The sequence below is a fragment of the Cyprinodon tularosa genome, unplaced genomic scaffold (assembly GCF_016077235.1).
Source record: "Cyprinodon tularosa strain WSP-4 unplaced genomic scaffold, ASM1607723v1 ctg412, whole genome shotgun sequence".
Lineage (NCBI taxonomy): Eukaryota > Metazoa > Chordata > Actinopteri > Cyprinodontiformes > Cyprinodontidae > Cyprinodon > Cyprinodon tularosa.
Window position 1 is genome coordinate 265,876 of NW_024039133.1, and position 24,322 is coordinate 290,197.

General features: G+C 36.6%; 3 protein-coding genes and 2 non-coding genes across 6 annotated transcripts in view; all 5 read right to left on the bottom strand.

The window, feature by feature from the left end:
* cpne7 (copine VII) overlaps positions 1 to 4,496 on the bottom strand; it is a 59,241-nt gene extending 54,745 nt beyond the window's left edge. Inside the window, exons 1-2 of one of the 2 annotated variants that reach the window (XM_038298721.1) lie at positions 4,296 to 4,496; positions 2,945 to 3,173 (exon numbers count right to left, since the gene is read on the bottom strand). In XM_038298721.1, the coding sequence (XP_038154649.1) occupies positions 2,945 to 3,121 (177 nt within the window). In that variant the 5' untranslated portion in view covers positions 3,122 to 3,173; positions 4,296 to 4,496. Of the gene's footprint in view, positions 1 to 2,944; positions 3,445 to 4,295 lie in introns of both variants that reach the window. The other variant, XM_038298720.1, reaches the window with a different exon arrangement.
* Positions 4,497 to 9,483: 4,987 nt separating this feature from the next.
* Positions 9,484 to 13,646, bottom strand: rpl13 (ribosomal protein L13). The gene is made up of 6 exons (XM_038298722.1): positions 13,509 to 13,646; positions 12,967 to 13,084; positions 11,664 to 11,805; positions 10,244 to 10,417; positions 9,993 to 10,049; positions 9,484 to 9,688 (listed from the first exon to the last, which is right to left on the bottom strand). The coding sequence occupies exons 2-6, from the start codon at positions 13,068 to 13,070 to the stop codon at positions 9,530 to 9,532; spliced, it is 636 nt and encodes a 211-aa protein (XP_038154650.1). The 5' UTR covers positions 13,071 to 13,084; positions 13,509 to 13,646; the 3' UTR covers positions 9,484 to 9,529.
* Positions 9,767 to 9,848, bottom strand: LOC119792200. The gene has a single exon (XR_005281954.1). It is a non-coding gene; the product is annotated as a small nucleolar RNA MBII-202 (small nucleolar RNA).
* LOC119792201 lies at positions 10,489 to 10,568 on the bottom strand. The gene has a single exon (XR_005281955.1). It is a non-coding gene; the product is annotated as a small nucleolar RNA MBII-202 (small nucleolar RNA).
* Positions 13,647 to 16,704: 3,058 nt separating the features above from the next.
* gcshb (glycine cleavage system protein H (aminomethyl carrier), b) lies at positions 16,705 to 24,092 on the bottom strand. The gene is made up of 5 exons (XM_038298680.1): positions 23,879 to 24,092; positions 22,961 to 23,040; positions 17,430 to 17,493; positions 17,216 to 17,347; positions 16,705 to 17,127 (listed from the first exon to the last, which is right to left on the bottom strand). The coding sequence occupies exons 1-5, from the start codon at positions 24,039 to 24,041 to the stop codon at positions 17,030 to 17,032; spliced, it is 537 nt and encodes a 178-aa protein (XP_038154608.1). The 5' UTR covers positions 24,042 to 24,092; the 3' UTR covers positions 16,705 to 17,029.
* Between the last annotated feature and the right edge of the window lie 230 nt (positions 24,093 to 24,322).

Below are 24,322 nucleotides of genomic sequence, written 5' to 3' on the forward strand. Positions count from 1 at the left end.
CAAACAGATCCAATTTGGGTATACTCCCGGGAGCATGCATGAGAGGAGCAAAGGGAAAAAGAAAAAAAAGGTCAATGGCTGCTCAAAATTTCATCAAGTCACATCATCATCCACTGCCCAGTTTCTAGATCTGTCCTATTTATCCTAATAAGATAAGTCCACTTTTTCAAATCACTGGAGCCAAAACATCATAGGCTCAGAGAAAGAAAGAGAAAAAAAAAGGCTTATATGATGAGGATATGAGTGGGCTCTGCTTCTTACTCAGTTACTGACGTCAGTAAACAATGTACACAAGCAGAGGTACCTCCCAGATGTAAGGGATTTGACAGTAGTGTTAGAAAACAAGTCTTGTTAATCACAGATTAGATAGGCAGATGTACAGATGGAGAGATGGACAAATAGATGAGTGACAGACAGATAGATTTGTTGTATGAATTATTTTATATGAATCTGCGTCACAAAGGGATGCTAAAAATATCCACTCATGAACTTATGCTAGAATGAACCCAGGATACAACCTTACAGCTAATTGTTTTCATAATTTGTGCCTATAAATAGCATATTTTAATTCCCTCTTCGTATAGCCCAAACATTACACCGAGCATTTCCAACCAACATATACCATGTGAAGAACATCAGGCAGAATGACTTAACTGGCTACTCAAATTTACCTAAAAGATATTGGTTTTATTTCCCATACCTAACGTTTGTGGATATTAAAACCCCCAGACATAATTAGATCATCTATTTTCTGCAACACTTAACATCGTCCACTTAGCAGACCCCTTAGATTTGGCCTCTCTTCCTTGAACTTAAATTGCCTATTTAACAGGAAAATGGGGAACCTTCAAACTTCAGATCTGCTTATGTTAAAATGAAGACAGTAAATTTTCAGTGATGCAAAAGGGCTGACAAAGTTATCTGTTTTTAAACAGTGAAATTGGTGGTCAATGGGGCTACTTAACACATAGACTTCATTCCCCAGCTGTATGCAGTGATGGTTTTCCCAAAAACATGAGGCCAGTTGGATTTTACTTTTAAATAAGATTTTTGTTTCTTGTCCAGATTGTACAGCTTTACAGATTCTGGATGACTGTATATATATGTAGATATACTGTAAAGCTCTTTACTACTACTATATAAAAAAGACGGTAATTTTATTATCTTCCAGAAATAAAACCATTATGAAACCTTTGCTGTTTAATGTCAGCTATGTTTATCAAATATTTTTTCTCCATTAAATGTTAGATTAATGTGAAGGGTTGAGAATGATAGTTGTTTTCATTAAAATGGAAAAGCTTGTTTAGACCAGATTTACTATACATTTAAACATTTAAGGAAAGCCTGTGTGAAGGTGCCTTGGCTTCGTCATCTTTTAATCTGCAATACTCACACTAATCATGCTTAGTCTGGGGAATTGTCTTTGAGTCAATGAGTCGATGCAATCAACTGGGTTTCCTTAGATAGATAATTTTGAATCAATTTGACTGTATGATCTGGTGAACTGTAACGTACCTTGAGATGACATGTGTTGTGAATTGGTGCTAAATTTAATTGAATATTTGCGTTAAATGAAGGCACTCCTGTGACTATATTTTAGGACACTACATATATACCAACTGCTTCCCTGTGTAGCACCACTGGCAACAGAAGAAATCAGCCAAGATATCGGAAAAATATTCATGGACTCCCAATTATTTGGTTCAACTTTGATACACTTTTAAGTAGAAATGACATGGAAACGTCTATGCATCGCACAATTTAGGAAGAAGACAATTTCCCCAAACATGAAAGGGTTTTGCTATGAATGAATGAATTACTTTATTTCAGACAATTCAGTAAAATTACAAATTTAACACACATTAACATATATAAGTATATATACATGATGGTGAAGTTCTGTCAGGAGTAATGGGACAAAAATCTGGCAAACTATTGTTTGAAGCCCATGAAAGGATACCAAATATTTGACTGAAAAAGAGTGAGTCTGGAGAATTTAGAAAGAAAAAAGTATTTTAAAAAATTACTTATTTATTATTCTGATCCTTAATGAATAGAGATCCTTTTGGTGATCATATCTAATCCCAAAAGCTACTATCATTCTCAACCCTTCTCATGAATCTAACATTTATTGGAGATAAATATTTTGGAAACATAGCTGACCTGAAACAGCAAAGGTTTCATATGGTTTTATTTATAGAAGAGAGTAAACTGTTTGTGTCTTTTTTATAAAGTATTAGTAAAGGGCTATACAGTATATCTACATATATATATATATATATATATATATATATATATATATATATATATATATATATATATATATATATATATAGTCATCCAGAATCTGTAAAGTTGAACAATCTGGACAAGAAACAAAACTCTTATTTAAAAGTAAAGTCCAACTGGCCTCATGTTTTTGGGAAAACCATCACTGCATACAGCTGGCGAATTAAGTCTATGTGTTAAGCAGCACAACTGCCCACCAATTTCACTGTTTAAAAACAGATAACTTTGTCAGCCCTTTTGCATCACTGAAAATACTGTCTTTATTTGAACATAAGCTGATCTGAAGTCTGCAGGTTCTCCGTTTTCCTGTTAAATTGGCAATTTAAGGCAAATCTAAGGGGTCTGCTAAGTGGACGATGTTGTTAACTGTTGCAGAAAATAGATGATCTAATTATGTCTGGGGGTTTTAATATATAAACTGAATACAATATGATCATACTATTATACATTGCACTATTTTTTGATTATGGTAACTATTATGATTATTATTAATTAAGGATGGTGTTTGGAGCGAGTGGCTGATTTAAAGGCAAACCTTTTGAAACATTTTTATGAGTTTTCTGTAAGACTAGGTTCCACCAATATTTTGATTTAAAACTTTTAGTAGCATATTTTACCAATATAAGAGAAGAGGGGAGAAAAGAGAAAATCTCACCTCAATCCACTGTCCATTGTTCTGTACCATTAGTACGACACAGGGGTCTGACTTATTCAGCGTGTCTCGGTCCAGCAGAGCTTTGCAAGACACACGCAGCTCAACTTTGGAGACACAGGTAGCAGGGCCGCTCAGGCTGGTTGCAGGGGAGGTTGCCTCCTGAACTTCATTCATCATGGCTTAAGATGAGAGGAGCTACAGGCACCCAGCAAAGCAGTGTGATGGGAAGCTGTTGGTAATAACCCCAGGAGGGGGAAGAGAAGATCAAGTGACTGGCTGCAGGATCTCAGAGCAGACTTGGCACACTCACAGGAGACAGGACCCTATTGGCTTGGTGCAGATGTCACAAATACAGGGATTCTTGCAGAGTCCCAGGGGAGTAAACCAAGCAGAGCTGTTATGACTGCTTGTCAGAGTTATCCTCTTGGGAAGAATTTCATCTCACCTCTGTAGTGTTGTGAAGGTATCAGGGTTGGTTATTAGAAGTCTGGGTCAGATTCCTGCAAAGATTTTTTTGTATATTTGTTTTGTTTTTTTCTGCATGAAAAAGTCCAACCGTACTGGTGTTCATTTCAGTTTTAAAAATGGAAAGATGCAGTCAGTCTGGATCATTTCTATCGATACATACTAACAATATGAGAAATGATTCAAATCCCCGCAATGTAAAGCTGCAAACTCCCATATAAACAGATATTTGCAGAGTGGATCGGTGCTTTTCATTCTCCAAACTACATAAAAAACAGATTTAAAAACCCAGATCTTCTTAAGTGTTTGTTTTTAATTAACAAACAAAAATACACAACAACGACTCAAAGGTTTTATTTTATGAAAAGTGCCTGCAGCAGCTGTGCTTCTGATGTTTACATGTGCAAAAAGAGTGAATCAGAGAATACAGCGCGAAATGTATTCACCGCAAGTGACACGAACGAGCAGCAGGTTCGTCTTTCAGCACCAAGGACAGAGGCGACGCCACTCTTTGAAACAAAAAAGAAAACAACCGCTCAAAAAACTTTAATCTAGAAAAGACAGCGGGTATAAGGAGCTTTAAATACGATCCACTCCGCCTCTTAAGGAAAAACTTTGCTTTAAAGAACAAAGAAAAAAGAATCCACTTAAGTGAGCAAAAGCTCCTGAGCGTGTAGTTAATAATTCATCTCCGATCGATTAACTCTTAAAATCTACAGTCCTGTGAGCACAGATCTAGTCAAGGTTATTACAAGAACTAAATAAACGCCCTAAGCTTTATTCTCTTTTAACAAAATCGTTTATGACGGATCTTTCCATTACAACAATCTGTCAACAGTTTTATAGGAAAACACGGGTCAATAAGCTTAGAGGAAAATCTCCCTACCTGCTGTTGTTCTGTTATTCCTGAAAGCCAAAAAAAGCACCTGTTTAATCCGTTCTTATAAAAAAGCATAGACTGTTTTTTTCTTTTCTCCCCTTAAACTCATTGATTCGACCAGAGAGGAAGGAGCGCGCTTAGCTCGGAGAGAAAGATGGGGAGAATGGTGAGATGCGCTCTTTAAGGGTGGGCTTTTAGCGATGATTTCAGTTCCTAACCCGAGCCCATAAAAGGAGGAGGGGGAGTCTGTGAAAGTGCAACACAGAATGACATCTGATAGCTCACACAAAGCGCTAAACCAAACAATGATCTGTGGAAAGCGTTTGAACACATTAAAGTTGTGACCAATGAAAAAAAAATCAATAAAATAGGAGTCATTTCCCCTGTATGTCTCCCTTCAAGTTGATCTCTGTTTGAAAAAGATTTAATAATAGATTCTGACTTAAATACCTACCAGATAATTCTCCAGCATCAGCATATTTTATAAAAAAAACTATTTATTATATAATCAACCTGCCTTCCAATAATCGGCCAAACCCACAAGTGAGTGAAGAAACAGCTGCATCTTGTGAAATATCACCATTGATTTCTATGTATATCAGAAAGGTCTTGCTCCACTATGTCACAGACAGTTTTTCTTAACTTCTAATAGCAATTCGTAAGTTAAAAGAAAAGTAATACATGAACACAATGTTTAAACTCAGAACAGGTGGCATGTTTTTCCCTCAGTATATGCAAATTAACATAAAACAGGTATAAAATAGGGCACTGTGTTTAAAAAAGGATGTGTTAACATTCTGCATCAATCATATCAATTAGAGGAGATGAGCAGAAACATGTTGGTTATTCCATGTTGGAGCAAAAGGAATATTACGGATCTGCCCCATTTTCTCAAATCCAGGAACATTCACAGGAGAGAAAATAAGTTGTAGGCCATAAGTCTGGAGAGCAGCTTCTTAGCTCAGTGAGGCTGTTCCCTACTCCAGGAAAAAGGGGGATAGGGATATAATACACCCTTTAAATAATCCCATCATTCTACAGTTAACTATTTACATGTGGAAAACCTTTAATAAGCTAAAAAAAAAAAAACTAATCTGATGAGGAGTAAACTTCCCATTGGAATCACCATGAAATGCTCAACAAAACCTAAAAAAAAAAAGCATAAAATAATTATGTGAGCTTGAAGAAATATTACATCCCAATAAAAAAATGTTCTACAGGTTTAGGTAAGGTAAATGTTAATAATAGTGCCCTTGGAACATAAACAGTTCGTCTGACGGTACCTATGTTTACTTAAAAAGTCTTTACAACCAGTGTTTGCAAGTTTGGATCTGAATTAACAGCAACATTTCTGGGATAATGTCTTTTAAACATGGAAGAATAAAGTAGAGTCATCTTACCATGATGCAGTTTGGTTAAAACCACAACCAGCATATTAACACAGCTAGCTCACATTATCTAAAGGGGAATCTGTAGACAGGCTTTAGATTTCTGTTTTTTTATATTAACAAACAGGGGAGATTGCTGTGTGGTTTAGTGTCCTTTACTTTAGATATAAATGTAGAACCTGGTAAAGAACTGGTTTTGTTGCTTTATATCAATAAATTAAACACAAACAAGTCGATATTTTTGCCATGACTGTATAGTCACTGAGATCTTAAATTTTATTCAACCTTCTGTATGTTCACATTACACAATGCTCAGTTTCAAAACTGGGTTTGAGCTTTAACCTTTTCTCAATCCGCCCACTAATGTATTATTTTCATGAATGTATTTCCAGACATTGCATAACATTGGTAATCTGACTAAAACAGACAATCCAGTTTGGCTAAGACAAATACTTTTTTAAAGAAAGCATATAGATGTGAAGTGATTTAATAATGAATAATACAAAATATTTGCATTTTTTTAACAAATGTATTTACATATTCAGAGTTTTGTGTGGTTTTAAATGTTACAAACTACAGGTTTCTGCTACTGTACTTGTAGCAGTGGGACATTTTTCTAAGAGGTATCTAAAGCAGGCTGTGAGGTTATTCCAATCACTCCAACAAAATGCAAAATTAAACACAGAATCTGCTCTCTTGGGCAGTTTTTTCACCCTCACTGCCTCTTCTTTTAACATGGGCTCTCAGACTTGGGAAGAAACAGCTGCTCTGGGGCGCACACCTGAGCCCCGTTACGCCACAGCTTCAAACAAGCATCTACTGCTACTGCTGTCAGTGTAGCAGCTCACAGGACGTCCACTGGCGTTAACACACGGGTTATCAATTCATGCCGCCTCTCCCCGGTCGCATTGACAGCTCGGCTTGGTGCTGCTGACCAAGCTGCATGTAAAATAAACCCTAATAGGGAGGCTTGTGACTAACCCCAAAGGAACAGGCATCTAGTTCCCTCTGTCTGTGTTGGTGTGTCATTATTGACGGTTCTCTTCCTGCAGCCCCCCTGAGTGAAGGTATTTTTGGAAACTGGAAGGATTTTGGTACTAAGTATTTTAGTGTTAGGAGTTTCTCACACTACTAAAATTGGCTGAATTATGAACAGCAGCAAATGTTTTGATCAAAATGATCAAATTAGTTCGACTCTTGTGTAGTAATTGAGACTCGGCTCTGTTCGATCAGGGACTTCTCGTCTATAAATATTAAACCATTAGGAAGTACATTAGTTTACTTTTAAACTGCCAAATTTGAGGAAACTTACCATCTGTGGATCGATCACAGGTCAATATATGTGGGTTATATCCATGGAACCCTGACATAGCTCTACCTTTGGCGACCTTACTCTGTCAACATTTGGTGTTAGGTTTAAGTGTAAAACACTGGATATAATGGCAATTTTACAAACCCTTTTCATAAATGAGGCAGAGCAAACTGTACAAAAGCATTAGAGAGCAGCGCCCAATCCTTATGTATGCAATCAGCTGAGAAACAAACCAATGTGTTGCTCTTATTAGCCACTCTGCCAACAGCAACACAGCTAAGCTAATCTCACTAAGGGATTTGACCCGTAAGTCCTAAACTGTACTTGCTTAATTCTGGAGACGGCAAGTATAAACACTGTTCTTAACCAATTTTACTCTGATTTCAATTCAAAATATGTTGAGCATTTGAACCGTTTTAGTCTGAACAGGAACAAGGATTAATTTCACCTGCAAGTAGTTTTTCATCTTGTTTTAAGATCTCTACTTGGAGCAAATCACCCTCCTGTAAAGGTGATTCCATGCACCTCAGTCCTTTTAATTTATCCTAACATGTTAGAAACAATCTCTTAATGTTTACATATTTAGAAGCATCTGTGTTGTGTAAGTCCATTAGTTTGCCAATTACTAATTAGCTTATTTGCTGCAGAGCAACAAAGTCCACTTGAGGCATTTTTCAAAAGCCCACCTTCCTTGTTCTCTACATTATCTATTAGCATGTAGTCAGTTAAAAATACTTTTATGCTCTGTTCGAAAACCTAGGACGCATCCTTAGAAGACCGGATTCGAAGGCCGATTACGTCATAGCGCGGCGCCGAGGTCTGGTCGGATTCCAAGAGTCCTCGTTATGCGGCCTTAAAATGCGTCCTTCTTTTTGCCCAATTTGAAGGACGGGTCCGATGTATCCTCGGTATTCTTGGATACCCAGGATTCATTGCGAGACCACGCAAGCCGTGATCAGAGGAAAGGTTACTTGGCGCCGAACAGTGGTGAAAATTGGAAGTTCAGTTTAATATAATCCACTCTGTGAATAGTTCCGTCTGAAATGAATGAAAAAAGTTGTTTTAATGGTTATTGAGTCAGATATGTGGCGGTAATGTTTGGTTTATCTAAAGGTTTTAATCTGTTACTGTGTAAATGGGTTTGGCTGGAATTTAAGGACAGATTCTAATATATTTGCAGGGTGGGGACTATAAATCTGATAGGATTTTTATCTTTTTATTGCTATTTTGCACAATATGCTTAACTTCCTATTTTTTGTTGTTGAATATTAGAGATTTTGCAGATATATTTTTTATACATATATTCTTTAGATTTACTTATATCGTTCTACCCCTTTTATAGAATAGAATAGAAAATCTCTTTATTTTCCCACAATGGGAAAATTTACAGCAGCAGAAAGATTATTGAAAATGGTCACACAAATGTAATAAAGTATAAAATGTATAAGAATAACATAATAGGGAAGAGTTAAAATATAAACAATGAAATACTGTAAAGTGTTTTAACAATATAAAACTGGGGAATAAATAACCAATATGCAGCTATGGACATTTTTACAGTCATGGATATTTGAAAATAGCAGCAACATCAGAGATGTGCAGAATGACAGCAGCATTTTATTTAACTGACTAAGGTTTATATCACTACATTTGATTTTATTTGTTCCTGCTCCAGATGGTTGGAACATTTATTCCACTCTGGATTCTTGTGAGTGTAGTCTTTGTTCACTTCACAATAAAAAAGAAATAAACAGTTTTGAAAACTTCTGTATTCATTCTTTTCCTGCTTTGTGTGTCAACGTTCACGGTTGCTAAGCAACAGAGCATACGGCAGTAAAACCCGCCAAAGGGTAGACCTGGTCGAATTTACAGCCAAAACTCTTCCGGTCTCCTTATTTTCAAGGACTTCGAAGGATCCAGTCTAGGTAGACCGCGTCCTTGGAGGACCCGTCCTAGGTTTTCGAACAGAGCCTTAGTGTGCAGTCAGGTGGAGGACATTTCTATTTTTCTACCAGCTCAAACAAAAACAACCCATAAAAACCAAGCTCCATTTGCAAACAGTATTCTTGCAAAGTTTAGTTTCATTATATGTTAACTCATTCAAACTTGGGAGAATGAAAATCCTTTCTAAACTAAATGACAGTTGGATTAAAATCACAACTTTTCTGGAACAATTGTGCCCCCTACTGCTGGATTACATCAAGCTGTATTAGATCGCTGCCATTTCAATGAAGATTCACTGCTGATCCATAGGGTAGTCTCATTTCACACCTGGTAGTCAAAATGCTTTAATTGAAAAATACTTATTTTTAAAAATCATCCTGTTCAACAAGATGTAGAAATATGTTAATAAAATTTTATTCTTAAAGCTATTTTGTTATGGTCAAAACGACTATGTGCTTTAGGGGCTTTATATATCAGTGTCCTCACGTCCGACTTAACCAAAAGCATGCAAAGGGTTCCCATGTTAAAATAAACACAAAAATCTCGCATCTCTCTTTTTAAAGACTTTATTTTGCAAAGTTCCATAGTTACTATCTTCACTTTTTCTTCTCCACATCCTGCTCGGCTGCCTCTTTGGCCCTCTTGGCACGAATGCCAAAAAGACGAGCGTTGGCTCGGGCCATACGCAGGCTGGCAAAAGCCTTGAATTTCTTCTCATCCTCAGAGATAACACGGGCCTTCTCTTTCTTGTAGACCTGAATAAAAAAAAAGAAAAACAAAAAAAGGGGGTGGGGATATGAGTAATTTAATTTATTGTATAGGATCAGCATCCAACTGAACCTAAAGGGCAGTCCTCAGATATAGGGTTCAAATGTTTCATCAAAGCGGTACAGAGATTCCGGAGATTTGTCATCATTAGACTGCTGCATGCTAAAGCTGGCATAACAGCCATCCAGTTATTAGGAGAAAACATTTTAAAGTGACACCGTCTATGACTTAAGATTATTTTCCAGCTAGAAATAATACACACAATATACATAATACACAATTGGGCCTTACCATTTTGATGGGCATAACTGGACCAGAGAGCTGAGTGGCCATCTTCAGTTCCTCCTCCTGAAAAGAAATCATCAATACAGTTAAATAATGATAAGGGGAAACCAACTGATGGGTTCACGTTATAAAGCCCATTTTTAACATTTAAATCACAGTAGTATAATTTTTAGAACATTAGAACCCAGTTATGAGGAGAGGATACATAACAGTGCCCTGACCAAAGCAACTAGGTGGCAACAAATAAAAACACTTACAGAGCTGTCTCCCTTCTTGGGTGCAGATGCCTTTCTGGGGAACAGGATGAGCTTGGAGCGGTACTCCTTCAGGCGCTGCACGTTGGCCTGGAGAGATTCTGTGGATCTGTTACGGCGCCGGGGGTCAACAGCAATGCCAATGGTGCGGGCTGTCTTTTTGTGGATTCCAGCAGCCTTTAAAAAGAGCAAACTGATTAAACATCTTGAGTAAGCCCTTCTACCAATGCTCAGACCAAAACCAATTCACTTAGAGCAGCAGCAGTCATCAGATAGGGGTTCAAGATTTTCATCAAGAAAATACAGAGATTCCGGAGATGTGTCATCACCTGACTGCAACAGCACCATTTTACTTTTTTTTTTGTGCCTTTTTCCAGCTTTTATAGTCATTACACTGTGACAAGTACAGAGCAACAAATGGAAGTCTGCATTTAACCCATCCCCTTGGGGAGCAGTGGGCTGCCATCGTGGGGTGCCGCGGAAGCTATGTGGGGTTAAGGGTCTCTGCTGTCTGTGGGAGTGGGGTTTAAACTCAGAACCTTTTGATTCCAAGCGGAATGGCTTAACCACTAGGCCGCCACTTCCCCATCATGACCGATTAATGCATCGATCATGATCACTAGTCAAAAATTTGTGTGTAAAACAGGTGTTTCAAGTTAAATATATCATACTATGCACATGGTTGAAAGACTGAGAATTCCTCCAGCGGATGAACTACATGGGAGAAATGTGGTATATTTTGTCACAACAACTTTAACAGAAACAGAGGAATACTTTTGATATAGATTAGATGGTATCAGGATATCTTCCCAGTATACAAACAAATTTTAACCTGCCCAAGCAAAACTGACAATTTGGATTTTTTACATCAGTGTTTGTAACTGTGGTCCTGAACGCATCCCAACTGGCATTTTTAAAATGTTTCCCTGCTGCAGCACACTTTGTTTTCCATTGATGGCTGATAATGAGCTTTGTTGAGCAGGAATCATCTTAATGAGTGCTTTAGCAGATAAACATTTAACCCATGCAGGGCTATGAACCAGAAGGGGCAGGGCTAAAAAAAACACCAGCTTATATCTAAAACAAATTGATAACTCCATTCCCTAAAATGCTTTTTATTGTCTGTTAAAAAAGGGCAGGAATGGAAGATATCCAAAAAATTTTCCAGTTTACAAGGCTCGTTTCCAAATAACCTCAGACAGCTCCCCTTTCTTCCAACTTTTAAACACACTAACACTTTAAAACAAGGAATTTTACTTTCATAACTTCAGAACAAAGTTCCACTTGGGTATAGAGCTGTCGACTGGTCATGCAGCTAATAAAACTAGAGCTGTGTTGTAGGCAGGTTCTGAGCTTCTAAAGAATATTGCACAGTACAGCAAACACATAAAGATGGCAGTCTAAATAGTTTTTAAAGCGTTACCTTGAGCTCCTCCAGGGTGAACCCACGACCGGCACGGACCTTGGTGTGATATCTGATCGTAGGACATCTAACCTGTGGTCTCAGTGGTCCAGCAACAGGACGAGGAGCGATGCGACGGGCTTTGGTCTGGCGAGCCTTTCGCCTGGGAATGAAAAGCACATTCCATTATAGTAATAAATCAAAACCCTTTGTATTTTATCCACATATCCATATCAGGGATGACAGACTGAGAACATTTTAGGGATCTACAACTACAAGTTTGCACTATTTGAGGTCAAGCCATATTTAAAGTCTTAAACTATTTAGTTAAGGCAAAGGAAAGGCTGCAAATCTGTAAACTACTATTTGACAATTAAGTTGAACAAGGAGAGAGGGTTATTTTTATTATTTTAAAAAAATTGCCATCAACCACACTCAGTCCCTCCAGCACTTGACAAACGCTTAAGACAGGTTCATGATAAAATGTAATTATTGCTAGCTTAACAAATAGAGACCAACACTACATGTTTTCTCTGCTTTTCCCTGTATGGCCTGATTCTGCACTACCAACAAAATTGTGAAAGTAATTTTAAAAAGCCAATTTCGAATGTTTGAAAATCATTGGTCCTTTTAAAGGTTTAAGTACTCAGTATATTGTACATGCATACATTTGGGTAATGTAGCTCAGATCAGAACCAGATTAAGACCAAAACAATAATACAATAGCCTATGATAGGTCAACTAAAGTCAGCACAGATAGGAAGATGATACAAGAATAACTCATAACTAGGAAACAATAAGATTTGTAAGTGTTAATATTGCACATTTTAACCTAAGTATTTCTAATACAAATACTCGGAAGTTATTTGATGGTCATCATTAGTCAGGACAGCAGCCAATAAATAATACAACAGGATCATGTGAACCCATAACAGCTCATGTCTCAATTAGGCAAAAATACAAATGCATCTTAACCTGTTTAAGTTTAATGTAGAATTTGCACATTCAGCAGATGAGGAAACATACGTGTGGGAACAAAATGGCTGGATTATAGTTCAAACAAAACAGATGTTTTAGTAGGGGACTGTTCTACTGTGATGAGCTTAAATATTCATTTCCATAGCAGATATCCCACATCTGGAATTCTCTCCACAACCACTGTCCAATTAAAAACCTGCTTCCAGTTAGCAAATAAATGAATAACCTAATAAATCAGGAGCTGTGAAACTCGAATTGCAGACAAGCCTTGCTCTGCCGCAAATATTTTCCTACATATTAGCACATCTTTGGATGCTCCGTTCACATGTGTCCCCTTCTGACTCACCTGCGGACCTTCCTGGCAGGCTGGTTGAACCAGGTACGGACACGTTTCTGCCAATCTTTGTGGAAATGAGGGTTCAGGATCATTCCATTCCGGCTGGGGGCCATGGTTGGCTAGTTCCCTGCAACACACGGAGATCAGCACAAATTCACACCGGCATGCTGTACGAGACTAAGTGCTAAAGAGATAGCATTTAAACTAGGTCCAGCAAAGTAATGTTACATTTATCTTAAGAGTTCGCTTGTCCACGCGATATACCATTTTCACATTTAACGTATCGTTTACCTTATGTTAACCTCAAATGTTACATTTAAAATATAACAGAGGAATTACATAGGCAATGCTAACGGCTACTGATGGACCCATTGGTTGAGCTAAACACATTGTTTTTGACTCATCTAGGCACAAAGTCATGTCAATACCTATATCAACTTAAAGGTCGAAATCCGCACTATTTCAATCGGTAAACAGATTTGTCAGACTCTCTTTCAGAAAACAGGATTAGGATAGATTGTATGAAAAACTGACAGAATAAATTTTCGTACCTATGAGGGAGGAAAATGGCCGAAGGGAAAAAGGAAGTTGAAAGGCGGTGCGTGATGACATAAGGTAAAACCAGCCAATGGCAGATCAGATGGGTCATCAAAGAGTAGATGCATTCAAGAGCGTTCACCACATCACCACTAAAAGATACTTAAATTTACTACACATACTGAAATACATTTCTTAATTTCTATTCCTGTCAAAACCTGTGTTATTTCAATTCTGATTTTATTTTCGCATCGTGCCCTGAGCCTTATTCTGTTTTAACAAATTCAGTTCATGAATGAGTTACAATTCCCTGTATTGCTTTAAAAAAGAAAACATATATTTTTCTCTATCAAAACACATGAAAGGGGGACATCAGTTCTTATCCTCCTTACAAGACTCATAGCAAATCAAATAGTGGTCTTTAATTTTAATCAATTTAAAGTAGTCTTTTTCTTCTTTTTTTTTTGGTAGATGGTAACCAACTTAAGGTGCATTTATCACATTCTACCAGACTGGAGTGTTCTCATCGATAATGTTAATTTAAAGTAGTCAATTTCAACAAAGATAAATAAGGTCTTAAGTTTCTTTTATACACTATCAATCTTTTTTTAATTCAATATTCAAACTAAAAGATTTTCTTATTCATCTCTCTTTGTTATCTGAAAGATAAAAAAAGATAAAAATCTTAACCTCTGTTTAGCCTCAACAGTTGAGAAGCTAAACTTTAGAATTTTTTTTTTTTTAAATCTTATTTTCAGAACTGTTCAGAAATCCTTTGGTGTAATGTGTAGCCCATGTTTCTGTCTTGATTCCTGACAGAAACAAATTACCACATTAAAGATCCCAGGCTGTCCAAAACAGAGTGAATTATTTAGGTATTTCATTATGGAAAATAAGCAACAGCCTGCAAACATGGAATCACTGAGAGAAATAGACCAGACATTGTCTCAACCATACCTAAGAAGCCTTGGCATTCTTTAAAAGTATCTGAACAAAAACTAAGTGTGGCTAAATCGTTTTCCTTAGTGAACTTTACATCCACTACAGCTACCTAGACTGCATCAGGGGAGGTGGTCGCCTTTTTCAGAGGTCTAAATGAAACGATATTTAGCATTCAGCAACAATAGCAGCAAAATAGTTGACAAAATCTTGAGCACCTGACTTTGAAAAATTTCACTGAAACCAATTTCTGTCTCACTGAATGTCAGTCAATCAATAAAACAGGTATTTTAGCTTTATATTTCTTATTTAGCCATAAAAAACAGAGGTTCAATCGTCGTACAGTATGTTCTAACTCTCGTGGCTTCAGCAGTCATCACAGCACAACTCCTTTCTGCCATCTCATATCCTCAAAATTTTAATTTAAAAAATAATTAAATTTAATATCTATAATTTTAAATAAAAATGATGTAGCTGTCACATCCTGTATAATTTCCATAGATAATAATTTTTCCATAAAAAATTACTCCTTTTCACGACCAAAACCAATTATCCTGCAGTCATGAAGTGGGTCGATTGCTGCATCAGTTGACCTATCTGAGTTGAGGGAAACTTGGGAGGATTATTTTGTCAAGTTTGTTTTTTAAGACATATTCTTTGACTGTTTTATACAACTGATCTGAAAATTTTAGAATATAATGACCCATTTCCTCAAGCATGTGCAGGGTTAATGATACACGGAGGTAGCTAAATAGGGGGTAAAAATGACTTCTACATTTTTGTGGAATTCTGTTTAGGGCCGGCTCTAGTTTCGTCAGTGCCCAAGAAGGGATTGGTTCTTTGTAAACATTTTAAATGTTCACAAAAAATATATATATAAAAGTAATAACCTGAAGAAAACATGTATGTTGGAAGGATAGAACAATATTATAACAACCAACAACTTAAGATTGCATGAAAACATGTTGGATGCAAAAGCAAAAGCAACATAAAGCTGTACTGTTGAAAGCCACACTCAAATAACCAGGGTTAGACAAAACGTTGAAAGGCAACAGCCAAAAAAAAAAAAAAAAATTAACTCAAAAGATGAGTACACTGAGAATATTACAATTGCAATTCTGCAAGTTTGCATCATGTCCAGCAGATGGCGCCCCAGGAGATTGCCTCTATCACCTTTTGGTAAACCTGACCCTGATAGTCACAGCAAAAGCTGACAAGGCGAGAAACAAGACTAGGCACTGAAAACAAGTCCAACTTTTTGATCAATAATAAGTTGCTGATGACAGCAGCCTAGCTAATGCCTCTATACATGATGATGTCACAGCCAAAACCAAACATACTGGAGGAAATTGCTATGACAAGGAAAGGCAGAGAGAACATAAAATTAGGGATTGAATAAAAAAAAAAAAACAGCAGAATGGGGGAATAAAGATAGAATAAAGCAAAATAATGAAAAGTGGTCCCTATGTCCTCCAACTGTCTAAGCCTATAGCAGCACAACTATAGAGATAGCTCGGGATAGCCAATGTAACTAAAAGCTTTATATTAAAAAAGAAAAGCTCTATAATGTCCTTGGGAAAACATTTTCTCATTTTCCAGATAATGTATAGTAAAAATAATCTGTATTATTTTTAAGCAGGGTTATTATGGATACAAGAATATGAACATCAATGAAACAGAGTGGGTGATACACTAACAGGTCTGTAATGTATTTTAGTGCTAAGCCAACCTGTGTTTTGTAGACTAAGAGTAAGGACTTTAGAACTAGGGTGGTGGTGTACTCTTTTAGTTTTAGTGAGGGGGGTCTGAGGGTCTTTACTCTGTTGGTAAAGGCTGTTTTGACAGCTACAGAGCAATCAAGTTTATAATATGTTAATAAACGATATCTAGAAACCTAAAGAGATCTGCTGTTCTTTTATCATAGGGTCTAAATTCGTGAAACTTTTTTATTTTTTTTTCTAAGCACAATTATTAAAAGTTCTAACAAAAAGTACCAAGTGCAGCTTTGGTCAATGGTTTCAGAATCACAGATTAATCATTGCTAAACTTGTTTAAGCAATCTCAGCCTATCTTTAACCAAGGGGAAAGGTCAAGGTGTGAAGAACTATAATAAGCAGAGACAGGCTGTATGCCATGTCAGCACCTGTAGAGCTTTGATCTCATGTGAGTATATCTGTGTGAAACATAATAAAAATGAAATAAAGATGATTATTGTTATGATTATAAAGATGTAATGTGAGGGGAAATGCAAGAGATTTATGGCACATGAAGTGATACTCAAAAACTTCCAAATGTTTTATTCAATGAATTATAAACATAACGTTCTAGTGTTTTAACACATTTGCCTGCTATTAAAAATAGAGCAAAAATACTGACAGATTCTATGCACAAGAGCCCTTCAGATTTACTGGTGATGTAAAAAAAAATGTACCTTTAACATGGAAAATGTTACAGGGTATTTAAAATTATAAAGCACACTTTCAAGTGTTCATAAAAGAAAGAAAAAAATACCACAAAGAATTCCAGTTAAATCTATCTGCTAATTCTTGACTTCAGTTATATAGCAAGTCATCTTAGTGAGATTTTTTTATTATTATTATTCTTCCAGTGATTTAATAAATTTATCATAAGCAGGTTGGTCTATGAGCTTTTCAAGTTCTTCAGGCTTTTCAATGGTCATCTTGATCAGCCATCCTGGGAAAAAAAATAAAAAATACATTTCTTTTCAGGAATGATTACAGAACATTACAGGAATGATAACAGAATGAGCATTGAGACTAACCGTCTGCATAGCAGGACTTATTGACAAGTCCTGGGTTCTCGGCTAGCTCCGTATTGATTGCTGTCACTTCCCCTGTTAACGGTGAGTACAGCTCACTGGCAGCCTTTACACTTTCCAAGGCACCAAACTCATCTGCAACACAAATTCACAAAGATAAAGCTTATCACACGACTATAAACTCTTACTACATGTGCAATATATCCCTGGATCTTACCCATTTGTTCAAGTCTTTGGCCGACCTCAGGAAGCCCGCAGTAAACCACATCGCCTAAGGCTTCCTACAATGGAAAATGACATTGTGTTTAACAGCCACCTCATTTTGGGAAATTCTTGCCTATTTTGCATACTCAAATGGAAAAGCAAATAATTTAGGAGCTGTAAGCCAAAATTACATGTGCAATACATTATTTGAAAGCTAACAAGCTAAAGCTAAAGACATGCTTGAGAAAAGTAAGGTCTAATTGTATTACATTTTTTCTACATCATGCAAACCAAAAATGCAGAATATTTCAGACCTCTAGCTACAACAGTTCCAGAGCTGTGGGTCTTTCACATTTTGGTGTCATCAGCATCTCCAAACCTCTCCAAATGTGCCAATTGCCAAATGCTTTTACTATGCTTATCTTTACTATTTGACCCATAGAATAAAACCAAAGCATTTTGATGGTCACAAAACATTTATGAAGTATTTTCCACTTCTTTTCAGAATCAGTGTATATAACAAAATGTAAAATTTGTACACCTAAAATAACATTAAAATCTATATTTTAGCTTCTCAAGCTAAAATAAGCCCAAGTGCCTTTTCTGAGCTGTATTTTATTTAATTTTTCAGCCTTAAGCATTGTAATTAAACTAAATAAGCATCCAAATGGTCCAAAAAAAAATAAAAATAGGACTGTTGTAATTATTCAGCTTGGAGCTGCGTGCATTGATCCATCCGCAGCTGTGTGTTCAACACTTAAGAAAGCTGGTAAAACGGATCTGCCTGTTATAACCTCGTAATGTGTATACTTGTTTGAAACCTTATTTCATTGGCTACAAAGCACAAAGGCCCATGTGGTCCTAACCAATAACAGCAGGACTCTATGAGGCATAATATCGCACTAATCAGTTCGGCACTGCCTGACAGGAAGTGACCAGAAGTGACATTTCTGGAACTATATCTGTCTCAAATAGCGTCATAAAAAGATAGAGACACTTTTGTCTTGTTGATAAGAAGACGTTGTAAAGAACCATACCAAACATTTTGGGCTAACAATTGAGAAAATAAGTATTAGGAAGTAAATATTAGATGCTAAGCATTAGCTATGACCAGCTAACTTTTCTGATGTCAACAACCAGATGTTATGGGCGATTTTCTCATCATGGAATATTTTTATTACGAATATGCTGGATTACTTTTAATCTGTGGACCCTTATGGACAAATGGAGTACAAACAATGGAAGATTGGATTTATAAAACTACATACTGTCACAGTCTTGGTTCTGTTATATTTTTCTTTTGAATATTCAGTTTTACTTTGCTCCATGTTTTCTAGTTTTAGTGTTTTAATTCTTATTTTGTTGTGTTTTCTGGTTGTTTTTTATTTGTTGTCCTCTGCTGCCCTCTTGTGTTCTCATTTTTCACTAGCTCCTTTCCTGTCTGCTCTGTTCACACCTGCTCCCAATCTGCTCGTTAGTCCTCTCTTTGTTCAGTCTCCCATAAATACACACTTTGTGCACTTCCTCAGTTCTGATTCCTCATTTAACTTCCTCCAACTCCATCTCTCTGAGTCTTTCTCATCGAGATTGTTTTTTTCCCCTGATGTCTCTATGGTTTCTGGTTTGTTTGACTTTTTTCATGTTTGACCTTTTGGATTTTTCGATTCCTGCCTTTGTTGTCTGTTAACAGTTCATTAAATCATCAAGAAACTCGCCTCTGCCTCCGGGTCCTCAAACCACAACCAAATCCTGACACATACATATTATCAAATGTATGTACCGGTAGTTGTAGCTGCTTTGTCATGTTTACATTTTGACATGCAGCTATATCTGTGTTAATTGTGCTTTGGCACTCACTGTGTCCATAAAATCAACTAGGTGGTTGTATTGGGGAGAATCTAAGCTTTCCAACGATGTCTAACATGTCTATATTGGTAAACATTTTACCGGTGGAATTTTATTAGTTATTAGTTGTAAACGCGTTGCGCCGGGTTGCTGGCTATCCAGTGGATATACGAGGATAAATTATTATTTTATTTTACAAATTTCTAATTTTGTGATATTACAAACACATACCTCAATGCATTTTATAAGGATTTATTTCTCACGATGAAAATAAAATAACATTTAATGGTGACAAGGAGAACATTTTCCTCTTTTTAAATGCAGTTCTGAAAACTGAGGGTTTGTCCTTAAATAAAACCCAGTGAAACCAGTATGCCACAGCTCTGAACCTACATTTAGGCTTCACTCCATCTCCATGCAACACACTATCTCCTGAAAGATACTGGAGACAGCATTATGAGGTGCCCCCAGGGACATAAATCAGAATTAACTTGCATATACATATATTAATTACACTCTTCCATATAATATACTGAAAACCTCACACAAACACTAGTAAAAAGCTCTCACATAAACTAGTGAAAACATTTACCTCTTATATAATCTACTCAAAAGCTCTCATACAAAGTAGTGAGAACTGTTCATATAAACTGGTGAAAAAGCTTTACCTTTCATACACACTACTAGAAAGCTTTCATATACACTATTAAAAAGCTCTCATATACACTACTAGAATGCTCTCATATACACTACTAGAACGCTCTCATATACACTATTAGAAAGCTCTCATATACACTATTAAAACGCTCTCATATACACTATTAGAACGCTCTCATATACACTATTAGAACGCTCTCATATACACTATTAGAACGCTCTCATATACACTACTAGAAAGCTCTCATATACACTATTAGAACGCTCTCATATACACTACTAGAACGCTCTCATACACGCTACTAGAAAGCTCTCAAACACACTACTGGAAAGCTTTCATACACACTATTAGAAAGCTAAAATATATGGTCCCCCTCCTTTAATTTAGGCAAACATTGCTCAAATATCACCGAATCCAGATGGTTTGTTGTTGATAAAGAGAGGAATAAACACAGTTTAAGATTTGCAGCTAAATTAATTTGTTTCCATATTATGGAACTGCTATCAGGCACTTCCCATCATCTTATATCAGTAATAAAAAATTATAAATACAAATTTGGTATTTGGTGACTTGACTTTTATTTCTGTCAGGCTGAAGTGAAAAAACTTGGAAAGAGACTGATTCTCTTGGCGTTTAAAATAACAACACAAAACAGCATAAGAAAACCGCATTTATTTTTTTTATTTTACAATTTTGTAAACAACAGCGGCTGATTAAACTAAATGTCTCAACCTTGTATAATTTTACGACTTTTTATTTAACCAAGAAATGATCCGAAAGGCCTGGGAAATGATCAGATCCGCTTATGTGGCTGCAATGCGCGGCGCGCTCCCGACACAGGTGGAACAGATTTTCACATGGGAACAGAATCTCGCACAACACCGGAAAAGGATCTCTGTTGAAGCAAAAACATAAAAAATAAAGTCGAGTAATGCCCATGCTTCTGTGAGTTGTTTAGCGGATAGCTGAGCATGAATCAATAATTTTATTTGATACAATTTCGGCCGGAGATAGCACAAAATGTACGGAGCTAGCCAGAATGACCTCCGTTTAAAACAACTTCCGGTGTAATGACGGTCCTTCCTGTTTCACTGAAACACCTTCCGTTTCAACTGAAATCCGCTAATAGCTTTTCAGTAGTGTGTATGAGAGCGTTCTAGTAGTGTATATGAGAGCTTTCTAGTAGTGTATATGAGAGCGTTCTAATAGTGTATATGAGAGCGTTCTAATAGTGTATATGAGAGCGTTCTAATAGTGTATATGAGAGCTTTCTAGTAGTGTATATGAGAGCGTTCTAATAGTGTATATGAGAGCGTTCTAATAGTGTATATGAGAGCGTTCTAATAGTGTATATGAGAGCTTTCTAATAGTGTATATGAGAGCGTTCTAATAGTGTATATGAGAGCTTTCTAGTAGTGTATATGAGAGCTTTCTAATAGTGTATATGAGAGCGTTCTAGTAGTGTATATGAGAGCTTTCTAGTAGTGTATATGAGAGCTTTCTAATAGTGTATATGAGAGCGTTCTAATAGTGTATATGAGAGCTTTCTAATAGTGTATATGAGAGCGTTCTAATAGTGTATATGAGAGCTTTCTAGTAGTGTATATGAGAGCTTTCTAATAGTGTATATGAGAGCGTTCTAATAGTGTATATGAGAGCTTTCTAATAGTGTATATGAGAGCGTTCTAATAGTGTATATGAGAGCTTTCTATTAGTGTATATGAGAGCGTTCTAGTAGTGTATATGAGAGCGTTCTAGTAGTGTATATGAGAGCTTTTTAATAGTGTATATGAAAGCTTTCTAGTAGTGTGTATGAAAGCTAAAGCTTTTCACCAGTTATGAACAGTTCTCACTACTTTGTATGAGAGCTTTTGAGTAGATTATATAAGAGGTCAATGTTTTCACTAGTTTATGCGAGAGCTTTTTACTAGTGTTTGTGTGAGGTTTTCAGTATATTATATGGAAGAGTGTAATTTCATATGTGTATATGCAAGTTAATTCTGATTTATGTCCCTGGGGGCACCTCATACAGCATCATGGTATGAAAATGTTTTTGTGTTTTTACATGAGCAAGGAATTGACAGAGCTGTTAGAAGGAGGGTAATACTGGAAAACCAAAGTAGTAAACCGGTTAGAAACGGCAAAGGACTATAACCCTAAACACATAAACAGACCTTTAATGAATTTCCAGCGTTTACATATGTTGGAGAGAACCAGAATTGAATGGTGAGGGGTAGACTTCACAAATATGCAATATGAAAATCTTAAAAATCGATGTTCACAAACTTTCCAAAATAACTGAAGCAGACACAGCCGACCCTTCAAAAGACTGCAATCTAAAATTACAGCAAAATATAGTTATATGAATTACAGATTCAATGGAGCGAAATAGGTTCACAAACAGCTCTTTAGATTTTTATTTGTAGAACACTTAAAATAATTATACATTGTCCCCAACACTTAAGAAATAATGTCACAAAAGTGTAAATTATATAGACCCAAAACATAATAATTACACACAGCTGGTGGAGGTGTTCATGGTGGTGCGTTCTTTGTGAGAAACATTATTAGCTGTCCACCAGACATAATATTTTACAAGTAGAGAAAAAAAAATTATATATATATATATATATATATATATATATATATATATATATATATATATATATATATATATATATATATATATATATACACACACACATTTAGGACATGCTTTTAATTACTTAGGCAGATTGCCCCTTTCAAAAACTTCTTCAAAACCTGTAAAGTATAGTTAACTGGGTGCATTTCACTCCTGCTTGCTGATCATCTCCTAAAAAAATCTGTATCTATTCTTAAAATGAGGCACCTACTTTTGCTGCTTGGTGGTAATCAATCATCCCAAAGAATAGTCATAAAGCAGTAAAGTACCCCGATACCGTGGCTCTGCTGAGAGCAAAGTGCAGCACTAAACACCTTTTAGATTGCCACCAGGAAAGTCAGAACAAAGAGTCCCATAAATGAAAGATTAGTGGAATGACGGAATAAAAAAAACAAACCTGAGCGTAGTTGCTGATACCCACAGTGCTGATTCCACTCTCTACCAGCACCCACTCATGCTTCTCAGTAAACTTGAGGGCTAATGAGAAAAAATTATTGCATGTTTAAAAAGGGTTTTGTGAAGAGTAAAAATAAAGCTGATTATTCATACAGGAAAAACAAAAATACATTCTGAGGAGCTTTATGCACACACACCTATCTATCTATCTATCTATCTATCTATCTATCTATCTATATATATATATATATATATATATATATATATATATATATATATATATATATATATATAATTATGCAGTAAACATCATGCAGCATGGTGAGCTTTTCTGCAGGTGCATTTAGGAAAAGGCCTCTGCAGATGCAAAAACAACTTGTGTCCACAGTCCTTATTCACAGTGCGCTGAAGCATTGTATTTCCAAGCCCATGCTGTCAGCCCTACAATGCCCCAAGCAGGCTTTTTATGCCTCAACAATTTCCAGTGCCTGCATCAGATCATGCAGAAACATACAGGTTTAAACCAGATTCTGGGATGGTGCTAGATGCTGAAGCATGAATAAAATCATGTGATACAAATAAATCAATGTAAATACCTTATTCTGCCTTCATAAGGCATAACTCCAGCATGGAGATGTTTGCATATTGGTGCACATGGGTTTGCACTCAACAGCCTAATTGGAAGCTCGTGGTTAATGACATAAGGCATATGCAACACGTGCTTATAGTCACGGGATAAATAATAATAAAAAAAAAAGTAAAGTAATCAAATACCTAGATGGTCTTGTATTTCTGCGTTCCACAAACACTGACATCATTATTTATTTTCCTGTTTTAGTAGCTGATTAAAATAAGCTGTCTGTCCGCATGGAGAGTTGGGTCCATCCCTGCTCCCTTGTTTTGCTTTGCTTTTCTTTACCTTTGCAGTGGACCGAAGTGGTGCTGAAAGTCCGCCAGCAGCCGCTCCTGTTCCCGTAGAGCAGCCGAGTGGCTGGAACCAGCGCTGGGGGCGAGAGTCTGCACAGCCTGGGAGGAAAGTTTCCAGAGAGACACCGCAGCGCTGCTCTCATCGCCATCTTCATTCACTCTGCACCGCAGCAGCGGCGTTTAACCCACAACACACACATGCACCCCCCCACCCCCACCACACACACACTTACACAAAACACTCGACCGCGGGAGCGCGCAACAGTGGGATGGGGCGCGCTCCCGCATGGACAGCAGTGGAGGAGGAAAGACCAGGGGGGCAAAGGTCAGAGGAAGCTTATGATCAAAGGATTGTTTTAAAGTGATTGGTTAATTGACTGATTGATTGAGTTATTGATTTTCTTACAAAGTAAGTATATATTTGTGTAATTACAGA

Coding starts and splice junctions, on each gene's coding strand:
- rpl13 (XM_038298722.1), bottom strand. CDS start 13,070: ATGGCCCCCAGCCGGAATGGAATGATCCTGAACCCTCATTTCCACAAA. Junction 10,418..11,663: donor TCACCCTGGAGGAGCTCAAG/GTAACGCTTTAA, acceptor CTCTTTTTAAAG/GCTGCTGGAATCCACAAAAA. Junction 9,689..9,992: donor CAGTTATGCCCATCAAAATG/GTAAGGCCCAAT, acceptor TTTTTTATTCAG/GTCTACAAGAAAGAGAAGGC.
- gcshb (XM_038298680.1), bottom strand. CDS start 24,041: ATGAAGATGGCGATGAGAGCAGCGCTGCGGTGTCTCTCTGGAAACTTT. Junction 17,348..17,429: donor CCAAAGACTTGAACAAATGG/GTAAGATCCAGG, acceptor TTTGTGTTGCAG/ATGAGTTTGGTGCCTTGGAA. Junction 17,128..17,215: donor TAAGTCCTGCTATGCAGACG/GTTAGTCTCAAT, acceptor TTTTTTTCCCAG/GATGGCTGATCAAGATGACC.